The sequence below is a fragment of the Oncorhynchus kisutch genome, unplaced genomic scaffold, assembly GCF_002021735.2.
Source record: "Oncorhynchus kisutch isolate 150728-3 unplaced genomic scaffold, Okis_V2 scaffold997, whole genome shotgun sequence".
In the NCBI taxonomy this organism is placed as follows: domain Eukaryota; kingdom Metazoa; phylum Chordata; class Actinopteri; order Salmoniformes; family Salmonidae; genus Oncorhynchus; species Oncorhynchus kisutch.
This window is the reverse complement of record NW_022262942.1, coordinates 1-19,363: the sequence shown is the minus strand read 5'-3', so window position 1 is coordinate 19,363 and position 19,363 is coordinate 1. Positions and strand designations below refer to the sequence as shown.

Genomic DNA, 19,363 nt, shown 5'->3' with positions numbered 1-19,363 from the left:
TCGGGGATTCGACACTAACCACTAGGCTACCTGCCAATAAAATAATTGTCTCAATGTTTTTACCATAAAAACAATACTTCTATCAGCTCAGTGTATTCACAAGTTTATAAGAGCATGATTTGATACATTCAGTGTCAACAAATAGGCAGAAAGCATTACAATATCTCTGCGGTGCACAACAACACATGACAATATAATAAATATACAGATGGTTATCCGAGATCAAAATAGGACATAAACCCCACAAATAATAGCAAATACTTCACAGGGATAAATCAATCACAAAGAATGCAATACCACAATCCTTTTTCACAGAGGCTGAATGAGAACGTGATGGCGTGATGAGGGACGGATCAAGTTTTTCGGGTTGGTTTGCGGTCCGTCTCGTCAAGTCTGTCACTGTAGAGCCTTTGCTATCCCTGTGGCTAGGTGCTCAGCTGTAGGTTTATCTGCTGAGCAGCTGACCGAGAGCCCCTCGGCCGTCATGGCCTCTGCTGTGGTGGGTCCTATGGCTGCAAACTGGAAGACCAAACAACATTTTAAAGTTCAATTGTATTGGCAGTATAACAGCATCACAAGCTCAATGAAGATATCCACAGTCACTTAAAAGTTACATCGAAAAAGCGTTCTCACCTTTATCTCCACAAGTTGTTCACCTGACAGTCTCCTCACCGTTTCCAAACAGAACCTGACTCCCGACGGGCTGAAGAAGGCAATGCTGTCTGGAACACCCTGCGTGTGGGCGGAGCCCAAACCATGACGATTAGTGTATAAAATGTTTCTGAACGATAACAACATCACAACGGGTGATGGGGCGGCAGGGTGGTCTAGTGGTTAGAGCGTTGGACTAGAAACCGGAAGGTTGCAAGTTCAAACCCCCGAGCTGACAAGGTACAAATCTGTCGTTCTGCCCCCTGAACAGGCAGTTACTGTTCCTAGGCCGTCATTGAAAATAAGAATTTGTTCTTAACTGACTTGCCTAGTTAAATAAAGGTAAAATAAATAAAATAAACAACGTGGATATATGGGATAGTGTGTTTTGAGGGGAAAGTCCGGGACTTAGTTGATGCTTCCTGTACCTGCTGTGTAAAATGGTTCTTCAGGTTCTTCTCCAGGTCTGGATGTTGAGCTGTCTGATAAACCATCAGTGTGTCTAGAGGAACTCCTTAAAAACAAAAACGTGAAACGAATGTCACCTAATGGTATTAGATACTACCTAGTAAATAGTACACTAATAAAAAATAGGAGTTATAATAAAGGGAACTTACCGTTTTCCCTCAAAGTAGAAGGTAAAACCTCTCTTTTAATGGAACCGCAGGGGAAGAGAAGTGGTAATATATTGGCATCCTCTCCTATATCAAGCCAGAATGTAGGTCTAGTTAGCTAGCTCAATATAAAAACACAATATGCAACATTTTCAAAGATTTTGCTGAGTCACAGTTCATATAACGAAAACAGTCAATATGAAATAAATGAATTTATGGATTTCCACATGACTGGGAATACAGATATGCATCTGTTGGTCACAGATATCTTTAAAAAAAAAGAAGGTAGGAGTGTGGATCAGAAAACCAGTCAGTATCTGGTGTGACGGCCATTTGCCTCATGCAGCGTGACACATCTCCTTCACATAGAGTTGATCAGGCTGTTGATTGTGGCCTGTGGAATGTTGTTGTCCCACTCCTCTTCAATGGCTGTGGAATGTTGTCCCTCTCCTCTTCAATGGCTGTGGAATGTTGTCCCTCTCCTCTTCAATGACTGTGGAATGTTGTCCCTCTCCTCTTCAATGGCTGTGGAATGTTGTCCCACTCCTCTTCAATGGCTGTGGAATGTTGTCCCACTCCTCTTCAATGGCTGTGGAATGTTGTTGTCTCTCTCCTCTTCAATGGCTGTGGAATGTTGTCCCTCTCCTCTTCAATGGCTGTGGAATGTTGTCCCAGTCCTCTTCAATGGCTGTGGAATGTTGTCCCACTCCTCTTCAATGACTGTGGAATGTTGTCCCACTCCTCTTCAATGGCTGTGGAATGTTGTCCCACTCCTCTTCAATGGCTGTGGAATGTTGTCCCTCTCCTCTTCAATGGCTGTGGAATGTTGTTGTCCCTCTCCTCTTCAATGGCTGTGGAATGTTGTCCCTCTCCTCTTCAATGGCTGTGGAATGTTGTCCCACTCCTCTTCAATGGCTGTGGAATGTTGTCCCTCTCCTCTTCAATGGCTGTGGAATGTTGTCCCTCTCCTCTTCAATGACTGGAATGTTGTCCCTCTCCTCTTCAATGGCTGTGGAATGTTGTCCCACTCCTCTTCAATGGCTGTGGAATGTTGTCCCACTCCTCTTCAATGGCTGTGGAATGTTGTCCCACTCCTCTTCAATGGCTGTGGAATGTTGTTGTCTCTCTCCTCTTCAATGGCTGTGGAATGTTGTCCCACTCCTCTTCAATGGCTGTGGAATGTTGTCCCACTCCTCTTCAATGGCTGTGGAATGTTGTTGTCCCACTCCTCTTCAATGGCTGTGGAATGTTGTCCCTCTCCTCTTCAATGGCTGCGGAATGTTGTCGTCCCACTCCTCTTCAATGGCTGTGGAATGTTGTCCCACTCCTCTTCAATGGCTGTGGAATGTTGTCGTCCCCCTCCTCTTCAATGGCTGTGGAATGTTGTTGTCTCTCTCCTCTTCAATGGCTGTGGAATGTTGTCGTCCCACTCCTCTTCAATGGCTGTGGAATGTTGTCCCACTCCTCTTCAATGGCTGTGGAATGTTGTCCCTCTCCTCTTCAATGGCTGTGGAATGTTGTTGTCCCTCTCCTCTTCAATGGCTGTGGAATGTTGTCCCTCTCCTCTTCAATGGCTGTGGAATGTTGTCCCACTCCTCTTCAATGGCTGTGGAATGTTGTCCCTCTCCTCTTCAATGGCTGTGGAATGTTGTCCCTCTCCTCTTCAATGACTGTGGAATGTTGTCCCTCTCCTCTTCAATGGCTGTGGAATGTTGTCTCTCTCCTCTTCAATGGCTGTGGAATGTTGTCCCACTCCTCTTCAATGGCTGTGGAATGTTGTCCCTCTCCTCTTCAATGGCTGCGGAATGTTGTCGTCCCACTCCTCTTCAATGGCTGTGGAATGTTGTCCCACTCCTCTTCAATGGCTGTGGAATGTTGTCGTCCCCCTCCTCTTCAATGGCTGTGGAATGTTGTCTCACTCCTCTTCAATGGCTGTGGAATGTTGTCTCACTCCTCTTCAATGGCTGTGGAATGTTGTCCCACTCCTCTTCAATGGCTGTGGAATGTTGTCCCACTCCTCTTCAATGGCTGTGTGAAGTTGCTGGATATTTGTGGGAACTGGAACCACGGCGTCGTACACAACGATCCAGAGCATCCCAAACATGCTCAATAGGTGTCATGTCTGGTGAGTGTGCAGGCCATGGAAGAACTGGGACATTTTCAGCTTCCAGGAATTGTGTGCAGATCCTTGCGACATGAGACCGTGCACCATCATGCTGAAACATGAGATGATGGTGGCGGACGAATGGCACAACAATGGGCCTCAGGATCTCGTCACAGTATCTCTGTGAATTCAAATTGCAATAGATAAAATGCAATTGTATTCGTTGTCCGTAGCTTATGCCTGCCCATACCGTCACCCCAACGCCACCATGGGGCACTCTGATCACAACGTTGACATCAGCAAACTGCTCGCTCACACAACGCTGTCTGCCATCTGCCCGGTACAGTTGAAACCAGGGATTCATCTGTGAAGAGAACACTTCTCCGGAGTGCCAGTGGCCATCGAATGTGATCATTTTCCCACTGAAGTCGATTACGACGCCAAACTGCAGTTAGGTCAAGACCCTGGTGAGGACAACGAGCATGCAGATGAGCTTGTGAGGCCGGTTGGATGTACTGCCAATGTAACGGATGTGAAACGGCTAGCTTAGTTAGCGGTGCGCGCTAAATAGCGTTTCAATCAGTGACGTCACTTGTTCTGAGACCTTGAAGTAGTGGTCCCCCTTTGCTCTGCAAGGGCCGCGGCTTTTGTGGAGTGATGGGTAACGATGCTTCGTGGGTGACTGTTGTTGATGTGTGCAGAGGGACCCTGGTTCGCGCCCGGGTATGGGCGAGGGGACGGTCTAAAGTTATACTGTTACACCAAATTATCTAAAACAACACTGGAGGCGGCTTATGGTAGAGAAATTAACATTCAATTATCTGGCAACAGCTCTGGTGGACATTCCTGCAGTCAGTATGCCAATTGTACTCTCCCTCAAAACTTTAGACATCTGTGGTATTGTGCCGTGTGACAAAACTGGGTTATCGTGGCAACGTAGAAATCTTCACGAACAGGGATGTAAACAAATGTGTGCACAACATTTGAGAGAAATCAGCTTTTTTTGTGCATTTTGGAAAATGCCTAGGATCTTTTATTTCAACTAGGACGAACACTTTACATGTTGCGTTTAAAAAGGTAAATGATTGTCGTACGTTCAAGGATGAGGCGCGAGAGAACGTCTGCAGTCCCAGTGTCCTCTCCCAGGGGGACCAGACCTAGGTTTTCCACTGCGGAAGAAATACAGACAAACTGATTACTGAAATATAATACCAAACAGAAACCTACTTTTCATCTAATGACATTAATACAGTAGTAGTTTATGGTATTAATACAGTAGTAGTTTACGACATTAATACAGTAGTAGTTTAGGGTATTAATACAGTAGTAGTTTAGGGTATTAATACAGTAGTAGTTTATGGTATTAATACAGTAGTAGTTTAGGGTATTAATACAGTAGTAGTTTATGACATTAATACAGTAGTAGTTTATGGCATTAATACAGTATTTTATTTTATTTATTTTATTTCACCTTTATTTAACCAGGTAGGCTAGTTGAGAACAAGTTCTCATTTACAACTGCGACCTGGCCAAGATAAAGCATAGCAGTGTGAGCAGACAACAAAGAGTTACACATGGAGTAAACAATTAACAAGTCAATAACACAGTAGAAACCAAAGGGGGAGTCTATATACAATGTGTGCAAAAGGCATGAGGAGGTAGGCAAATAATTACAATTTTGCAGATTAACACTGGAGTGATGAATGATCAGATGGTCATGTACAGGTAGAGATATTGGTGTGCAAAAGAGCAGAAAAGTAAATAAATAAAAACAGTATGGGGATGAGGTAGGTGAGAAAGGGTGGGCTATTTACCAATAGACTATGTACAGCTGCAGCGATCGGTTAGCCGCTCAGATAGCTGATGTTTGAAGTTGGTGAGGGAGATAAAAGTCTCCAACTTCAGCGATTTTTGCAATTCGTTCCAGTCACAGGCAGCAGTAGTAGTTTATGGTATTAATACAGTAGTAGTTTGTGGTATTAATACAGTAGTAGTTTGTGGTATTAATACAGTAGTAGTTTATGGTATTAATACAGTAGTAGTTTGTGGTATTAATACATTAGTAGTTTATGGTATTAATACAGTAGTAGTTTATGGTATTAATACAGTAGTAGTTTATGGTATTAATACAGTAGTAGTTTATGATATTAATACAGTAGTGGTTTATGATATTAATACATTAGTAGTTTAGGGTATTAATACAGTAGTCGTTTAGGGTATTAATACAGTAGTAGTTTATGGTATTAATACAGTAGTAGTTTATGACATTAATACAGTAGTAGTTTAGGGTATTAATACAGTAGTAGTTTAGGGTATTAATACAGTAGTAGTTTAGGGTATTAATACAGTAGTAGTTTAGGGTATTAATACAGTAGTAGTTTAGGGTATTAATACAGTAGTAGTTTAGGGTATTAACACAGTAGCAGTGTAGGGTATTAATACAGTAGTAGTTTAGGGTATTAATACAGTAGTAGTTTAGGGTATTAATACAGTAGTAGTTTAGGGTATTAATACAGTAGTAGTTTAGGGCATTAATACAGTAGTAGTTTAGGGCATTAATACAGTAGTAGTTTAGGGCATTAATACAGTAGTAGTTTATGACATTAATACAGTAGTAGTTTAGGGCATTAATACAGTAGTAGTTTAGGGCATTAATACAGTAGTAGTTTAGGGTATTAATACAGTAGTAGTTTAGGGTATTAATACAGTAGTAGTTTAGGGTATTAATACAGTAGTAGTTTAGGGCATTAATACAGTAGTAGTTTAGGGCATTAATACAGTAGTAGTTTAGGGTATTAATACAGTAGTAGTTTAGGGTATTAATACAGTAGTAGTTTATGGTATTAATACAGTAGTAGTTTAGGGCATTAATACAGTAGTAGTTTAGGGTATTAATACAGTAGTAGTTTAGGGCATTAATACAGTAGTAGTTTAGGGCATTAATACAGTAGTAGTTTAGGGCATTAATACAGTAGTAGTTTAGGGCATTAATACAGTAGTAGTTTAGGGCATTAATACAGTAGTAGTTTAGGGCATTAATACAGTAGTAGTTTAGGGTATTAATACAGTAGTAGTTTAGGGTATTAATACAGTAGTAGTTTAGGGTATTAATACAGTAGTAGTTTAGGGTATTAATACAGTAGTAGTTTAGGGCATTAATACAGTAGTAGTTTAGGGCATTAATACAGTAGTAGTTTAGGGCATTAATACAGTAGTAGTTTAGGGCATTAATACAGTAGTAATTTAGGGCATTAATACAGTAGTAGTTTAGGGCATTAATACAGTAGTAATTTAGGGCATTAATACAGTAGTAGTTTAGGGCATTAATACAGTAGTAGTTTAGGGCATTAATACAGTAGTAATTTAGGGCATTAATACAGTAGTAGTTTAGGGTATTAATACAGTAGTAGTTTAGGGGATTAATACAGTAGTCGCCACCCTAAACATTCTTATAAAGTGTTTTGGTGCAGATAGCAGTTCAATAGAGTCAAACTTTAACGTTTCAGCTAACAGAACAACCCTGTAGTTCCTTCCCAATAAATCAGAGGTAAACGGACAGGTACAGATACCGAGAGAGTGTTGCACCTGCCACCTGCCCTCAATAAAAGACAGGCAGCAAGACGTCAGTAAACTGTCACTTGTGGGGAAGTAATTTCCAGCTGACTGATGGCTAGTGGTAAACATGGTTGACACATTACTGTGACAGCCAGGTGCCTGCCACACATACTATATATCGTACCATCTCATTAAAGGCCCACTCTTGTGGTATTTACAACTTGATTTTTTTTTTATTACACTCAGTTGCCAGTTTATTAGGTACCCCATCCCGTTCACAAAAAAAATGGCTCTCTCCTATAGACAGTGAGTCGCGTGGTCGTGGCTTGGCTATATGAAGGCAGGCAGACATTCAAAAAGACAAACATTAAGACCTGATAGCTAGTAAAACACACCCGAAACTCGACAAACATCAGCAACCAGAGTGGATAAACACAAACAAAAATGACACGCAAACATCAACAACGGATCGACCCACTGAGAGAGCAACTCATACTTTGATTTTCAGTTACTGTTCGATTGAACGTTAGAGTGGGAAAAACAAGTTGCCTAAAAGTCTTTGAGCGTGTAATGGTCGTTGGTGACAGATGCGCCGGTTCCGGTATCTCAGAAACGGTCGCCCTCCTGGGCATTTCACGCACTGCCGTGACTACGGGTTTAACAACAACGGTGCAACAAACAAACAAACAAACAACATCCAGTCAGCGGCAGCCCTGTGGGTGAAAACAGCTCAAAACAGAGTTTCGGGAAGAGAATGGCCAGAACGTTGCATGCTAACAGGTGGGCCTCAAACAGGCGAATAACGGCGCAGTTCAACAGAACGGCATCTCGGAACCTGCAACTCTCTGCCCTAGTCACAGATGAGCTATTGCAGCAGATGACTTGGGCTGTTGACCTTATTACTGCCACACTGGTAGTCATGAGTCATGACCGCAGTAAATTTCCACGTGACCCGTTGATGGACACGCTTTAGTAGTACCCAACCTGCTAACAGACCATCAAGGTCCTAACGGCCTGGAACTCAGGGCTCTACTGTCCCTCCATCAAGGTCCTAAAGGCCTGGAGCTCAGGGCTCTACTGTCCCTCCATCAAGGTCCTAATGGCCTGGAACTCAGGGCTCTACTGTCCCTCCATCAGGTCCTAATGGCCTGGAACTCAGGGCTCTACTGTCCCTCCATCAGGTCCTAATGGCCTGGAACTCAGGGCTCTACTGTTCCTCCATCAGGTCCTAATGGCCTGGAACTCAGGGCTCTACTGTCCCTCCATCAAGGTCCTAAAGGCCTGGAGCTCAGGGCTCTACTGTCCCTCCATCAAGGTCCTAATGGCCTGGAACTCAGGGCTCTACTGTCCCTCCATCAGGTCCTAATGGCCTGGAACTCAGGGCTCTACTGTCCCTCCATCAGGTCCTAATGGCCTGGAACTCAGGGCTCTACTGTTCCTCCATCAGGTCCTAATGGCCTGGAACTCAGGGCTCTACTGTTCGTCCATCAGGTCCTAATGGCCTGGAACTCAGGGCTCTCCTGTCCCTCTAACCACACTGACTTCAATGCTAATGGATTTTTAAAATCATTTAGCATATTAGTAAAGACAAGATTCAATTGAGAACAGTATGATCACTTGAGAGAGCAGCTGTACAGCCTGATGCAAGGAACAGAGCGCAAGGTTTTTTTTCTACTTCCTCAAATCATCAACAGCCTATAGTGACATCATAAAGCCCATACAGGTTTAGATTTCTGGGACATTCTAAAGGTTTATAATCATTCACAACTAAATCTACCATAAAGGTCCTTTTTTTCAAATGATACATTTTTCCTCCTCAATATAGCCACGTCATACGCCCCCCACTCGCTCCATAATGGGAAAAATATCCTTTCTATTTTATTCGGCGAAGTTAAATTATATTCTTCTTTACTATCACATCTTGTCAGCTAAATGAACATGCCTACAGCCTGTGACATGGAGCATCGTCAGATAACTAACTAAAGAGTTGGCCGACTCTTCTGAAATACATGTTCTTCATATCATAATGTTTCGTTAGACCTGACAGATATAAATAATGGATTTGTTGTGATGGTGTTATATTAAATATATGTATTAGATTTGTTTAAATGTTGAAGGTCTAAAGGCACGTATCAGTGTCTTGAATGACGGAGGCCTGGATATGAAGAAATGTGTTTATGTTAATTAACGGTCAATTACCGGGAGACCGGCAGTCTTTCGCATGACAATAACAGGCCCGGCACAGCCCTACAGATGATCACACCGGGATCCACATCTATCAGCTAGAAACAAGAAGAAGTGGCTCCAGTGGGCGCGCCATCACCAACACTGGACCAATGAGGAGTGGAGTCATGATTTGGTGTAAGCAGCATGAGTCCATGGCCCCCATCCTGCCTGGTGTCAACGGTACAGGCTGGTGGCGGGGGTGTACTGGTGTGGGGAATGTTTTCCTGGCACACATTACGTCCCTTTATACCAATTGAGCAACGGTTTCCATTCCCCAGAGAATTCAGCCTGTTCTGGAGGCAAAGGGGTGTCCTACCCAGTACTAGATGGGTGTACCTAATAAACTGGCCACTGAGTTTACAGTATATATATATCCCATATGACCAGATCCTCTCAGTGAAACAAAAGAGAGACAATCACTTTAGAGACACGAAGGTGTTGTAAAACTACAAAGAACTCCATGCTGAATAGAAGTGTTTAATGCCTGTAAGTTTACACAATGTTTCGTGATCAATTCCTCACCTAGCGCTGCAGTAGCCTTCCCAACAACATAGATGGACTTGGCATTCCATTTGTCTTTTATGTCCATGTTCCACTCTATAAATAGAAAACAGAAATTAAAACGAGTAGCTTTACATTCACTAACGCGTGTTGACTTTGTCCGTCTGAAAACACACGAGACTAAGGCACAAGAGGCCTATCCTTTCCTAACAATGACATTACAGGACATAGTTTAAAACCTCACACGACATCTTACTCACGTTCCGTTCTTTCATCATCTTCAAGACACATTTTGACTGCCTCCACCGCCCTCGGGCTGGTAAAAATCAGCCCGCCATGTCGTTCTGGCTGGAACAGCTGTAGTAGTAGAGACAACAGCTGTAGTAGTAGAGACAACAGCTGTAGTAGTAGTAGAGACAACAGCTGTAGTAGTAGAGACAACAGCTGTAGTAGTAGTAGAGACAACAGCTGTAGTAGTAGAGACAACAGCTGTAGTAGTAGTAGAGACAACAGCTGTAGTAGTAGTAGAGACAACAGCTGTAGTAGTAGTAGAGACAACAGCTGTAGTAGTAGAGACAACAGCTGTAGTAGTAGAGACAACAGCTGTAGTAGTAGAGACAACAGCTGTAGTAGTAGTAGAGACAACAGCTGTAGTAGTAGAGACAACAGCTGTAGTAGTAGAGACAACAGCTGTAGTAGTAGAGACAACAGCTGTAGTAGTAGAGACAACAGCTGTAGTAGTAGAGACAACAGCTGTAGTAGTAGTAGAGACAACAGCTGTAGTAGTAGAGACAACAGCTGTAGTAGTAGAGACAACAGCTGTAGTAGTAGTAGAGACAACAGCTGTAGTAGTAGTAGAGACAACAGCTGTAGTAGTAGTAGAGACAACAGCTGTAGTAGTAGAGACAACAGCTGTAGTAGTAGTAGAGACAACAGCTGTAGTAGTAGAGACAACAGCTGTAGTAGTAGTAGAGACAACAGCTGTAGTAGTAGTAGAGACAACAGCTGTAGTAGTAGTAGAGGACAACAGCTGTAGTAGTAGAGACAACAGCTGTAGTAGTAGTAGAGACAACAGCTGTAGTAGTAGAGACAACAGCTGTAGTAGTAGTAGAGACAACAGCTGTAGTAGTAGTAGAGACAACAGCTGTAGTAGTAGTAGAGGACAACAGCTGTAGTAGTAGAGACAACAGCTGTAGTAGTAGAGACAACAGCTGTAGTAGTAGAGACAACAGCTGTAGTAGTAGAGACAACAGCTGTAGTAGTAGTAGAGACAACAGCTGTAGTAGTAGTAGAGACAACAGCTGTAGTAGTAGTAGAGACAACAGCTGTAGTAGTAGAGACAACAGCTGTAGTAGTAGAGACAACAGCTGTAGTAGTAGAGACAACAGCTGTATAACGACTACTAACAGAAACCAAACAGTTCAACGTTCAGTAACACTTTAAACCCGTAATAACCATGTCATAACATGTCATAACAGCTGACATAACATGGTCATAACATGTCATAACAGCTGACATAACATGGTCATAACATGTCATAACAGCTGACATAACATGGTCATAACATGTCATAACAGCTGACATAACATGGTCATAATATGTCATAACAGCTGACATAACATGGTCATAATATGTCATAACAGCTGACATAACATGGTCATAATATGTCATAACAGCTGACATAACATGGTCATAATATGTCATAACAGCTGACATAACATGGTCATAATATGTCATAACAGCTGACATAACATGGTCATAACACTGTCATGACCCTTATATATATATATATATTGTTGTTAAATATATTGCGGTATTTTATGGCTGGTTATGACATAAGAGTGTCAACACCCACATTTATTCAAATGTGTTTTTCCCTGACAAGAAGTTTCCTTTCGTTTTGAAAGTGTGCTTCTTTGTTGTTGTAATAATTAATTCTTTACAGTCGTGTTTCCCCCCCCATCATATTTAAAATAACTTGTAGGACATAAACTATATGACACTGTCACGAGGCGTTATGACCATCCTGTGTCACTTTACTTGGACTAAGATAATACACTATATGACACTGTCCTACTAGCCAGTAAAGCCAAGCCTATCACGTACACGCTCTTACGTCAATCAGTCAAAAAGGTGTCTTGTCCTACTCCTGAAATCTGCTACTGCATTCATCCCAGTCATCAACAATAGAGCATTATGGGTAGGCGCATGTCTGACATGAATTTTGCGTGCATTTATAAAGATAATTTAATATAGTCAATTTCAGAAACTATTATATAACATAAACATTCTGTTGACCAGTAGGCTATGGTGGAATTAAATGTTCTACCTTGTGTGGTAGGTTTGGTCAGTGGCCTAACCAGCCATAAAGTCACTAACCTTGGTAGGTTTAGTCAGTGTCCTAACCAGCCATAAAGTAACTAACCTTGGTAGGTTTAGTCAGTGTCCTAACCAGCCATAAAGTAACTAACCTTGGTAGGTTTAGTCAGTGTCCTAACCAGCCATAAAGTAACTAACCTTGGTAGGTTTAGTCAGTGTCCTAACCAGCCATAAAGTACCTAACCTTGGTAGGTTTAGTCAGTGTCCTAACCAGCCATAAAGTAACTAACCATGGTAGGTTTAGTCAGTGTCCTAACCAGCCATAAAGTAACTAACCTTGGTAGGTTTAGTCAGTGTCATAACCAACCATAAAGTACCTAACCTTGGTAGGTTTAGTCAGTGTCCTAACCAGCCATAAAGTAACTAACCTTGGTAGGTTTAGTCAGTGTCCTAACCAGCCATAAAGTACCTAACCTTGGTAGGTTTAGTCAGTGTCCTAACCAGACATAAAGTACCTAACCTTGGTAGGTTTAGTCAGTGTCCTAACCAGCCATAAAGTAACTAACCTTGGTAGGTTTAGTCAGTGTCCTAACCAGCCATAAAGTAACTAACCTTGGTAGGTTTAGTCAGTGTCCTAACCAGCCATAAAGTACCTAACCTTGGTAGGTTTAGTCAGTGTCCTAACCAGCCATAAAGTAACTAACCTTGGTAGGTTTAGTCAGTGTCATAACCAGCCATAAAGTAACTAACCTTGGTAGGTTTAGTCAGTGTCCTAACCAGCCATAAAGTAACTAACCTTGGTAGGTTTAGTCAGTGTCCTAACCAGCCATAAAGTAACTAACCTTGGTAGGTTTAGTCAGTGTCCTAACCAGCCATATAGTAACTAACCTTGGTAGGTTTAGTCAGTGTCCTAACCAGCCATATAGTAACTAACCTTGGTAGGTTTAGTCAGTGTCCTAACCAGCCATATAGTAACTAACCTTGGTAGGTTTAGTCAGTGTCCTAACCAGCCATATAGTAACTAACCTTGGTAGGTTTAGTCAGTGTCCTAACCAGCCATAAAGTAACTAACCTTGGTAGGTTTAGTCAGTGTCCTAACCAGCCATATAGTAACTAACCTTGGTAGGTTTAGTCAGTGTCCTAACCAGACATAAAGTAACTAACCATGGTAGGTTTAGTCAGTGTCCTAACCAGCCATAAAGTAACTAACCTTGGTAGGTTTAGTCAGTGTCCTAACCAGCCATATAGTAACTAACCTTGGTAGGTTTAGTCAGTGTCCTAACCAGCCATATAGTAACTAACCTTGGGTAGGTTTAGTCAGTGTCCTAACCAGCCATAAATTACCTAACCTTGGTAGGTTTAGTCAGTGTCCTAACCAGCCATAAAGTACCTAACCTTGGTAGGTTTAGTCAGTGTCCTAACCAGCCATAAAGTAACTAACCTTGGTAGGTTTAGTCAGTGTCCTAACCAGCCATAAAGTAACTAACCTTGGTAGGTTTAGTCAGTGTCCTAACCAGCCATAAGTAACTAACCTTGGTAGGTTTAGTCAGTGTCCTAACCAGCCATAAAGTACCTAACCTTGGTAGGTTTAGTGTCCTAACCAGCCATAAAGTAACTAACCTTGGTAGGTTTAGTCAGTGTCCTAACCAGCCATAAAGTAACTAACCTTGGTAGGTTTAGTCAGTGTCCTAACCAGCCATAAAGTAAACTAACCTCTGGTAGGTTTAGTCAGTGTCCTAACCAGCCATATAGTAACTAACCTTGGTAGGTTTAGTCAGTGTCCTAACCAGCCATAAAGTAACTAACCATGGTAGGTTTAGTCAGTGTCCTAACCAGCCATAAAGTAATGCAACTGGTCTAAAAATATATGTGTCTTGAAGTGTTATAACCATATTATGACAGGTTAAGACAAGTCAGCTATTATTATTATGACATATTTTGACGCTTATGACGCTCGGTGTCCCAGTAAAATGTTACCAAACTTTAGATCTTAAAATCAACACTTTGATGTATGTAAATGGTATTCACCTTGTCTGACAAAGTGTTCAAGGAAACAAATGTAAAAGACAACACAGGAATTAAGGTTGCTTTGTGTCCACGCGATGCCAGCTCCTGTAAGTACAAAAGTTGAGAGTTCTGTAAATAAAATAAAATAAAATTCATTGTTACACAGTCACCCATTATACACTGAGGTCATAATGCCAGAGAAGCCGGTGTTTCGAGGATATATTGTGACGGGTGTTTGTTATTGGCACATTGTTTACAATATATCCACCAAAACACCGACTTCGAGGGCACTATCACTTTTATACAATGGGTTATCAACACATTCAAATAATGATTCACATATTTTCATTAAAAATATATATTTTGATGAATTCATTCATGATATTTCATCCTTCCACAAGATATAGTCCCGATACAAATCTAGGGTTGCTACCCAAGCTGGTTGGTCGGTCGTTCGTTCTATCGGTTTGGTTGCTAGAGACCCGACCCAGTCGTTCAGTCTTTTTGTTCTGTATCTATGGACCCGACCCAGTCGTTCTGTATCTATGGCCCCGACCCAGTCATTCAGTCTTTTTGTTCTGTATCTATGGACCCGACCCAGTCATTCAGTCTTTTCGTTCTGTATCTATGGACCCGACCCAGTCGTTCTGTATCTATGGACCCGACCCAGTCGTTCAGTCTTTTTGTTCTGTATCTATGGACGAGACCCAGTCGTTCAGTCTTTTTGTTCTGTATCTATGGACCCGACCCAGTCATTCAGTCTTTTCGTTCTGTATCTATGGACCCGACCCAGTCGTTCAGTCTTTTTGTTCTGTATCTATGGACGAGACCCAGTCGTTCAGTCTTTTGTTCTGTATCTATGGACGAGACCCAGTCGTTCAGTCTTTTTGTTCTGTATCTATGGACCCGACCCAGTCATTCAGTCTTTTCGTTCTGTATCTATGGACCCGACCCAGTCGTTCAGTCTTTTTGTTCTGTATCTATGGACCCGACCCAGTCGTTCAGTCTTTTTGTTCTGTATCTATGGACCCGACCCAGTCGTTCAGTCTTTTTGTTCTGTATCTATGGACCCGACCCAGTCGTTCAGTCTTTTTGTTCTGTATCTATGGACGAGACCCAGTCGTTCTGTATCTATGGACCCGACCCAGTCGTTCTGTATCTATGGACCCGACCCAGTCGTTCTGTATCTATGGACCCGACCCAGTCGTTCTGTATCTATGGACCCGACCCAGTCGTTCTGTATCTATGGCCCCGACCCAGTCGTTCTGTATCTATGGCCCCGACCCAGTCTTTCTGTATCTATGGCCCCGACCCAGTCGTTCTGTATCTATGGACCCGACCCAGTCGTTCTGTATCTATGGACCCCGACCCAGTCGTTCAGTCTTTTGTTCTGTATCTATGGACCCGACCCAGTCGTTCTGTATCTATGGACCCGACCCAGTCGTTCTGTATCTATGGACCCGACCCAGTCGTTCTGTATCTATGGACCCGACCCAGTCGTTCTGTATCTATGGACCCGACCCAGTCGTTCTGTATCTATGGACCCGACCCAGTCGTTCTGTATCTATGGACCCGACCCAGTCGTTCTGTATCTATGGACCCGACCCAGTCGTTCTGTATCTATGGACCCGACCCAGTCGTTCTGTATCTATGGACCCGACCCAGTCGTTCTGTATCTATGGACCCGACCCAGTCGTTCTGTATCTATGGACCCGACCCAGTCGTTCTGTATCTATGGACCCGACCAGTCGTTCTGTATCTATGGACCCGACCCAGTCGTTCTGTATCTATGGACCCCGACCCAGTCGTTCTGTATCTATGGACCCGACCCAGTCGTTCTGTATCTATGGACCCGACCCAGTCGTTCTGTATCTATGGACCCGACCCAGTCGTTCAGTCTTTGTTCTGTATCTGTTCTGTTGGTTCTAAATGTTCCGTTGCCAGACTGGTTGGCAACGTTCTATTCCTTCACTTGCTAGCGAGCCGACTACGGCTAATTTACAGTCACGTCAAAAAGCGCAAACAGAATAACAGCAAAGTAGCTGTATTGCGTTTGTTTAAGCTGTTTTCTAGTGACATTTATTTGGACACATCATAACAATGAGCTAATGATCCACGATTTCACCTGGAGTAGAACATGTGCTCTCTCATCAGGACACAGTTGTTCAGAGGAGCTAGCCAACAACACAGCTAACAAACTCACTTCAAACTGAAGCGGGAAAGACTGCAAACTAGCTGCATTTCCTTTCGTTTTGCCTGTTCGTACAGTATGTATCCATAAAAATGATGCCAACTGATGCATGATTTAGACTGGCTGAGAAACGCTGCCTGTCTGTCTCGTCCCGTCTCGTTCATTACTATGGGACAGCTGGAGATCTAATTTAAATATTGAAATAATGTTGCAAATGTCAGAGAGACATTTGAAAATGAATGTTAGTCTAAAATAAATGTGAGATAATGTCTAGATGCTTTTTATAGCGGAGATCAATTTTATAATTGCCTGGCTGGGCTGATGAGACGGTGGATTGCGCAATCAGTTGGAACAGAGTGAGAATGACACTGCTGGACCAATTCCTCTTAACTGATTCTGATTTAAATGGAGTGAATTGCACCAGTTTAAATTGACTTTTTTCCTCCCCTCCCTCTCAGGTGTCAGACTACCTGGAGGTAATTATTCAGCCTATGGATCTATCTACGGTCATGACCAAGATCGACACCCATAAATACCTGACGGCAAGAACTTCTTGGTGGACATAGACCTCATCTGCAGCAATGCCCTGGAGGACAACCCTGACAAGGAGCCCTCAGGTACATGGAGGGACTTTTAGGAGCGTGTGTGTGTATTTAAAGACATTTCAACATTCTGTGTACCAGGTTACATTGAGTTATTCAGTACATTTCTTGTCAGGAGAATTTGTGTAACCAAAATTTGGACAATGGATACTAAGTACATTTCATTTGTGTGCCATTTAAGGTGCATCGTTTCTAACCCATGAAGATCCTACTAAAACCAAATAAAATAATCCACGTATTAAATCAGACACTGTATTGACCCCACTAAACAAATATTCATAACGTGGGTGTGGTAAAACGTAGGGCAAAAGCAAACAAATGGCCAGGACTTGCTTAATTGGAAGCACCTTTTACGGCCTGATCTGGGCACCTTTATACTTAATAGAACTGCAGAATTTCACGAACTGCTCTCCCAAGGAAACCACCTATGAAACATTGAATCCTTCCTAAAATAAACATTTAGTTAGTTTTCCCTATACTAAATCTTAATCAGCAAAAACAAAATGGTTTAATACGACAAAACAACTTCTGTTCACAGGGAGGTCACAGCCCTCTTTAATCTTTTGTTTTAATCACCACAACATTTACTGTATATACTATTGACAATCTCCGTTGGATATTCACAACTTGCTTACAAATCAAATATATTTATATAGCCCTTCTTACATCAGCTGATATATCAAAGTGCTGTACAGAAACCCAGCCTAAAACCCCAAACAGCAAGCAATGCAGGTGTAGAAGCACGGTGACTAGGAAAAACTCCCTAGAAAGGCCAAAACCCAGAGAGGAACCAGGCTATGAGGGGTGGACAGTCCTCTTCTGTCTGTGCCAGGTGAGATTATAACAGAACATGGCCAAGAAGTTCAAAATGTTCATAAATGACCAGCATGGTCAAATAATAGTAATCACAGTAAACAAGTCAGGGTTCCATAGCCGCAGGCAGAATAGTTGAAACTGGAGCAGCAGCATGGGCCAGGTGGACTGTGGACAACAAGGAGTCATCATGTCAGGTAGTCCTGGGGCATGGTCCTGGGGCTCAGGTCCTCAGAGAGATAAAGAAAGAAAGAGAATAGAGAGAGCATACTGAAATTCACACAGGACACCGGAATAAGACAGGAGAAATACTCCAGATATAACAACTGACCCTAGCCCCTCTGACACAAACTACTGCAGCATAAGTAGTGGAGGCTGAGACAGGAGGGGTCCGGAGACACACTCATTAATGTCTACTATTTGAAGATTAATATGCACTGAATCGAGACATCTACTTTTTGGCCCATTGTAATTGAGCGTGTTATGCAAAACCATTTCTGTCGCCTGTTCTGCCTCAGTCACGACGGCATTCCTTTCTCTACCGAGTCTAACGATTTACTCCAGTAAAACTGGTCTCTTTTCCCCATCATTTTGCGTAACCACCACACTGCAATGCTCACAAATGCATGCATGCATACATACATACATACCTACATACATACATACATACATACATACATTTGGTGGCTGTACAATTGGTGGCTGACTAAATACTTTTTTGCCCCACTGTATTAGATACAGTGCCATGCGAAAGTATTTCGGCCCCCTTGAACTTGGCGACCTTTTGCCACATTTCAGGCTTCAAACATAAAGATATAAAACTGTATTTTTTTGTGAAGAATCAACAACAAGTGGGACACAATCATGAAGTGGAACGACATTTATTGGATATTGAAACTTTTTAACAAATCAAAACAGACATGCAACTGGGCGTGCAAATTATTCAGCCCCTTTACTTTCAGTGCAGCAAACTCTCTCCAGAAGTTCAGTGAGGATCTCTGAATGATCCAATGTTGACCTAAATGACTAATGATGATAAATACAATCCACCTGTGTGTAATCAAGTCTCCGTATAAATGCACCTGCACTGTGATAGTCTCAGAGGTCCGTTAAAAGCGCAGAGAGCATCATGAAGAACAAGAACCACACCGGCAGTCCGAGATACTGTTGTGAAGAAGTTTAAAGCCGGATTTGGACAAAAAGATTTCCCAAGCTTTAAACATCCCAAGGAGCACTGTGCAAGCGATAATATTGAATGGAAGGAGTATCAGACTACTGCAAATCTACCAAGACCTGGCCGTCCCTCTAAACTTTCAGCTCATACAAGGAGAAGACTGATCAGAGATGCAGCCAAGAGGCCATGATCACTCTGGATGAACTGCAGAGATCTACAGCTGAGGTGGAGACTCTGTCCATAGGACAACAATCAGTCGTATATTGCACAAATCTGTCCTTTATGGAAGAGTGGCAAGAAGAAAAGCCATTTCTTAAAGATATCCATAAAAAGTGTTGTTTAAAGTTGCTACAAGCCACTGGGAGACACACCAACATGTGGAAGAAGGTGCTCTGGTCAGATGAAACCAAAATTGAACTTTTTGGCAACAATGCAAAACGTTATGTTTGGCGTAAACGCAACACAGCTCATCACCCTGAACACGCAATCCCACTGTCAACATGGTGGTGGCAGCATCATGGTTGGGCCTGCTTTTCTTCAGCGGTTAAATTGATGGAAGATGGATGGAGCCAAATACAGGACCATTCTGGAAGAGAAACCTGATGG

At 42.5% G+C, this 19,363-nt stretch overlaps 1 protein-coding gene across 2 annotated transcripts; it reads right to left on the bottom strand.

Moving 5' to 3' along the window:
* Positions 1–82: 82 nt before the first annotated feature.
* LOC116364083 (uroporphyrinogen-III synthase) lies at positions 83–14,148 on the bottom strand. 2 transcript variants are annotated; one of them, XM_031817352.1, is made up of 8 exons: positions 13,999–14,148; positions 9,912–10,008; positions 9,673–9,747; positions 4,464–4,538; positions 1,269–1,352; positions 1,080–1,165; positions 634–732; positions 83–519 (listed from the first exon to the last, which is right to left on the bottom strand). In XM_031817352.1, exons 1-8 carry the CDS (start codon positions 14,131–14,133, stop codon positions 397–399), a joined length of 774 nt encoding a protein of 257 aa, XP_031673212.1. In that variant the 5' UTR covers positions 14,134–14,148; the 3' UTR covers positions 83–396. The 2 variants fall into 2 exon arrangements, with proteins under 2 accessions (XP_031673212.1, XP_031673211.1); XM_031817351.1 differs by having other exon boundaries at positions 9,912–10,029; positions 13,999–14,097.
* Between the last annotated feature and the right edge of the window lie 5,215 nt (positions 14,149–19,363).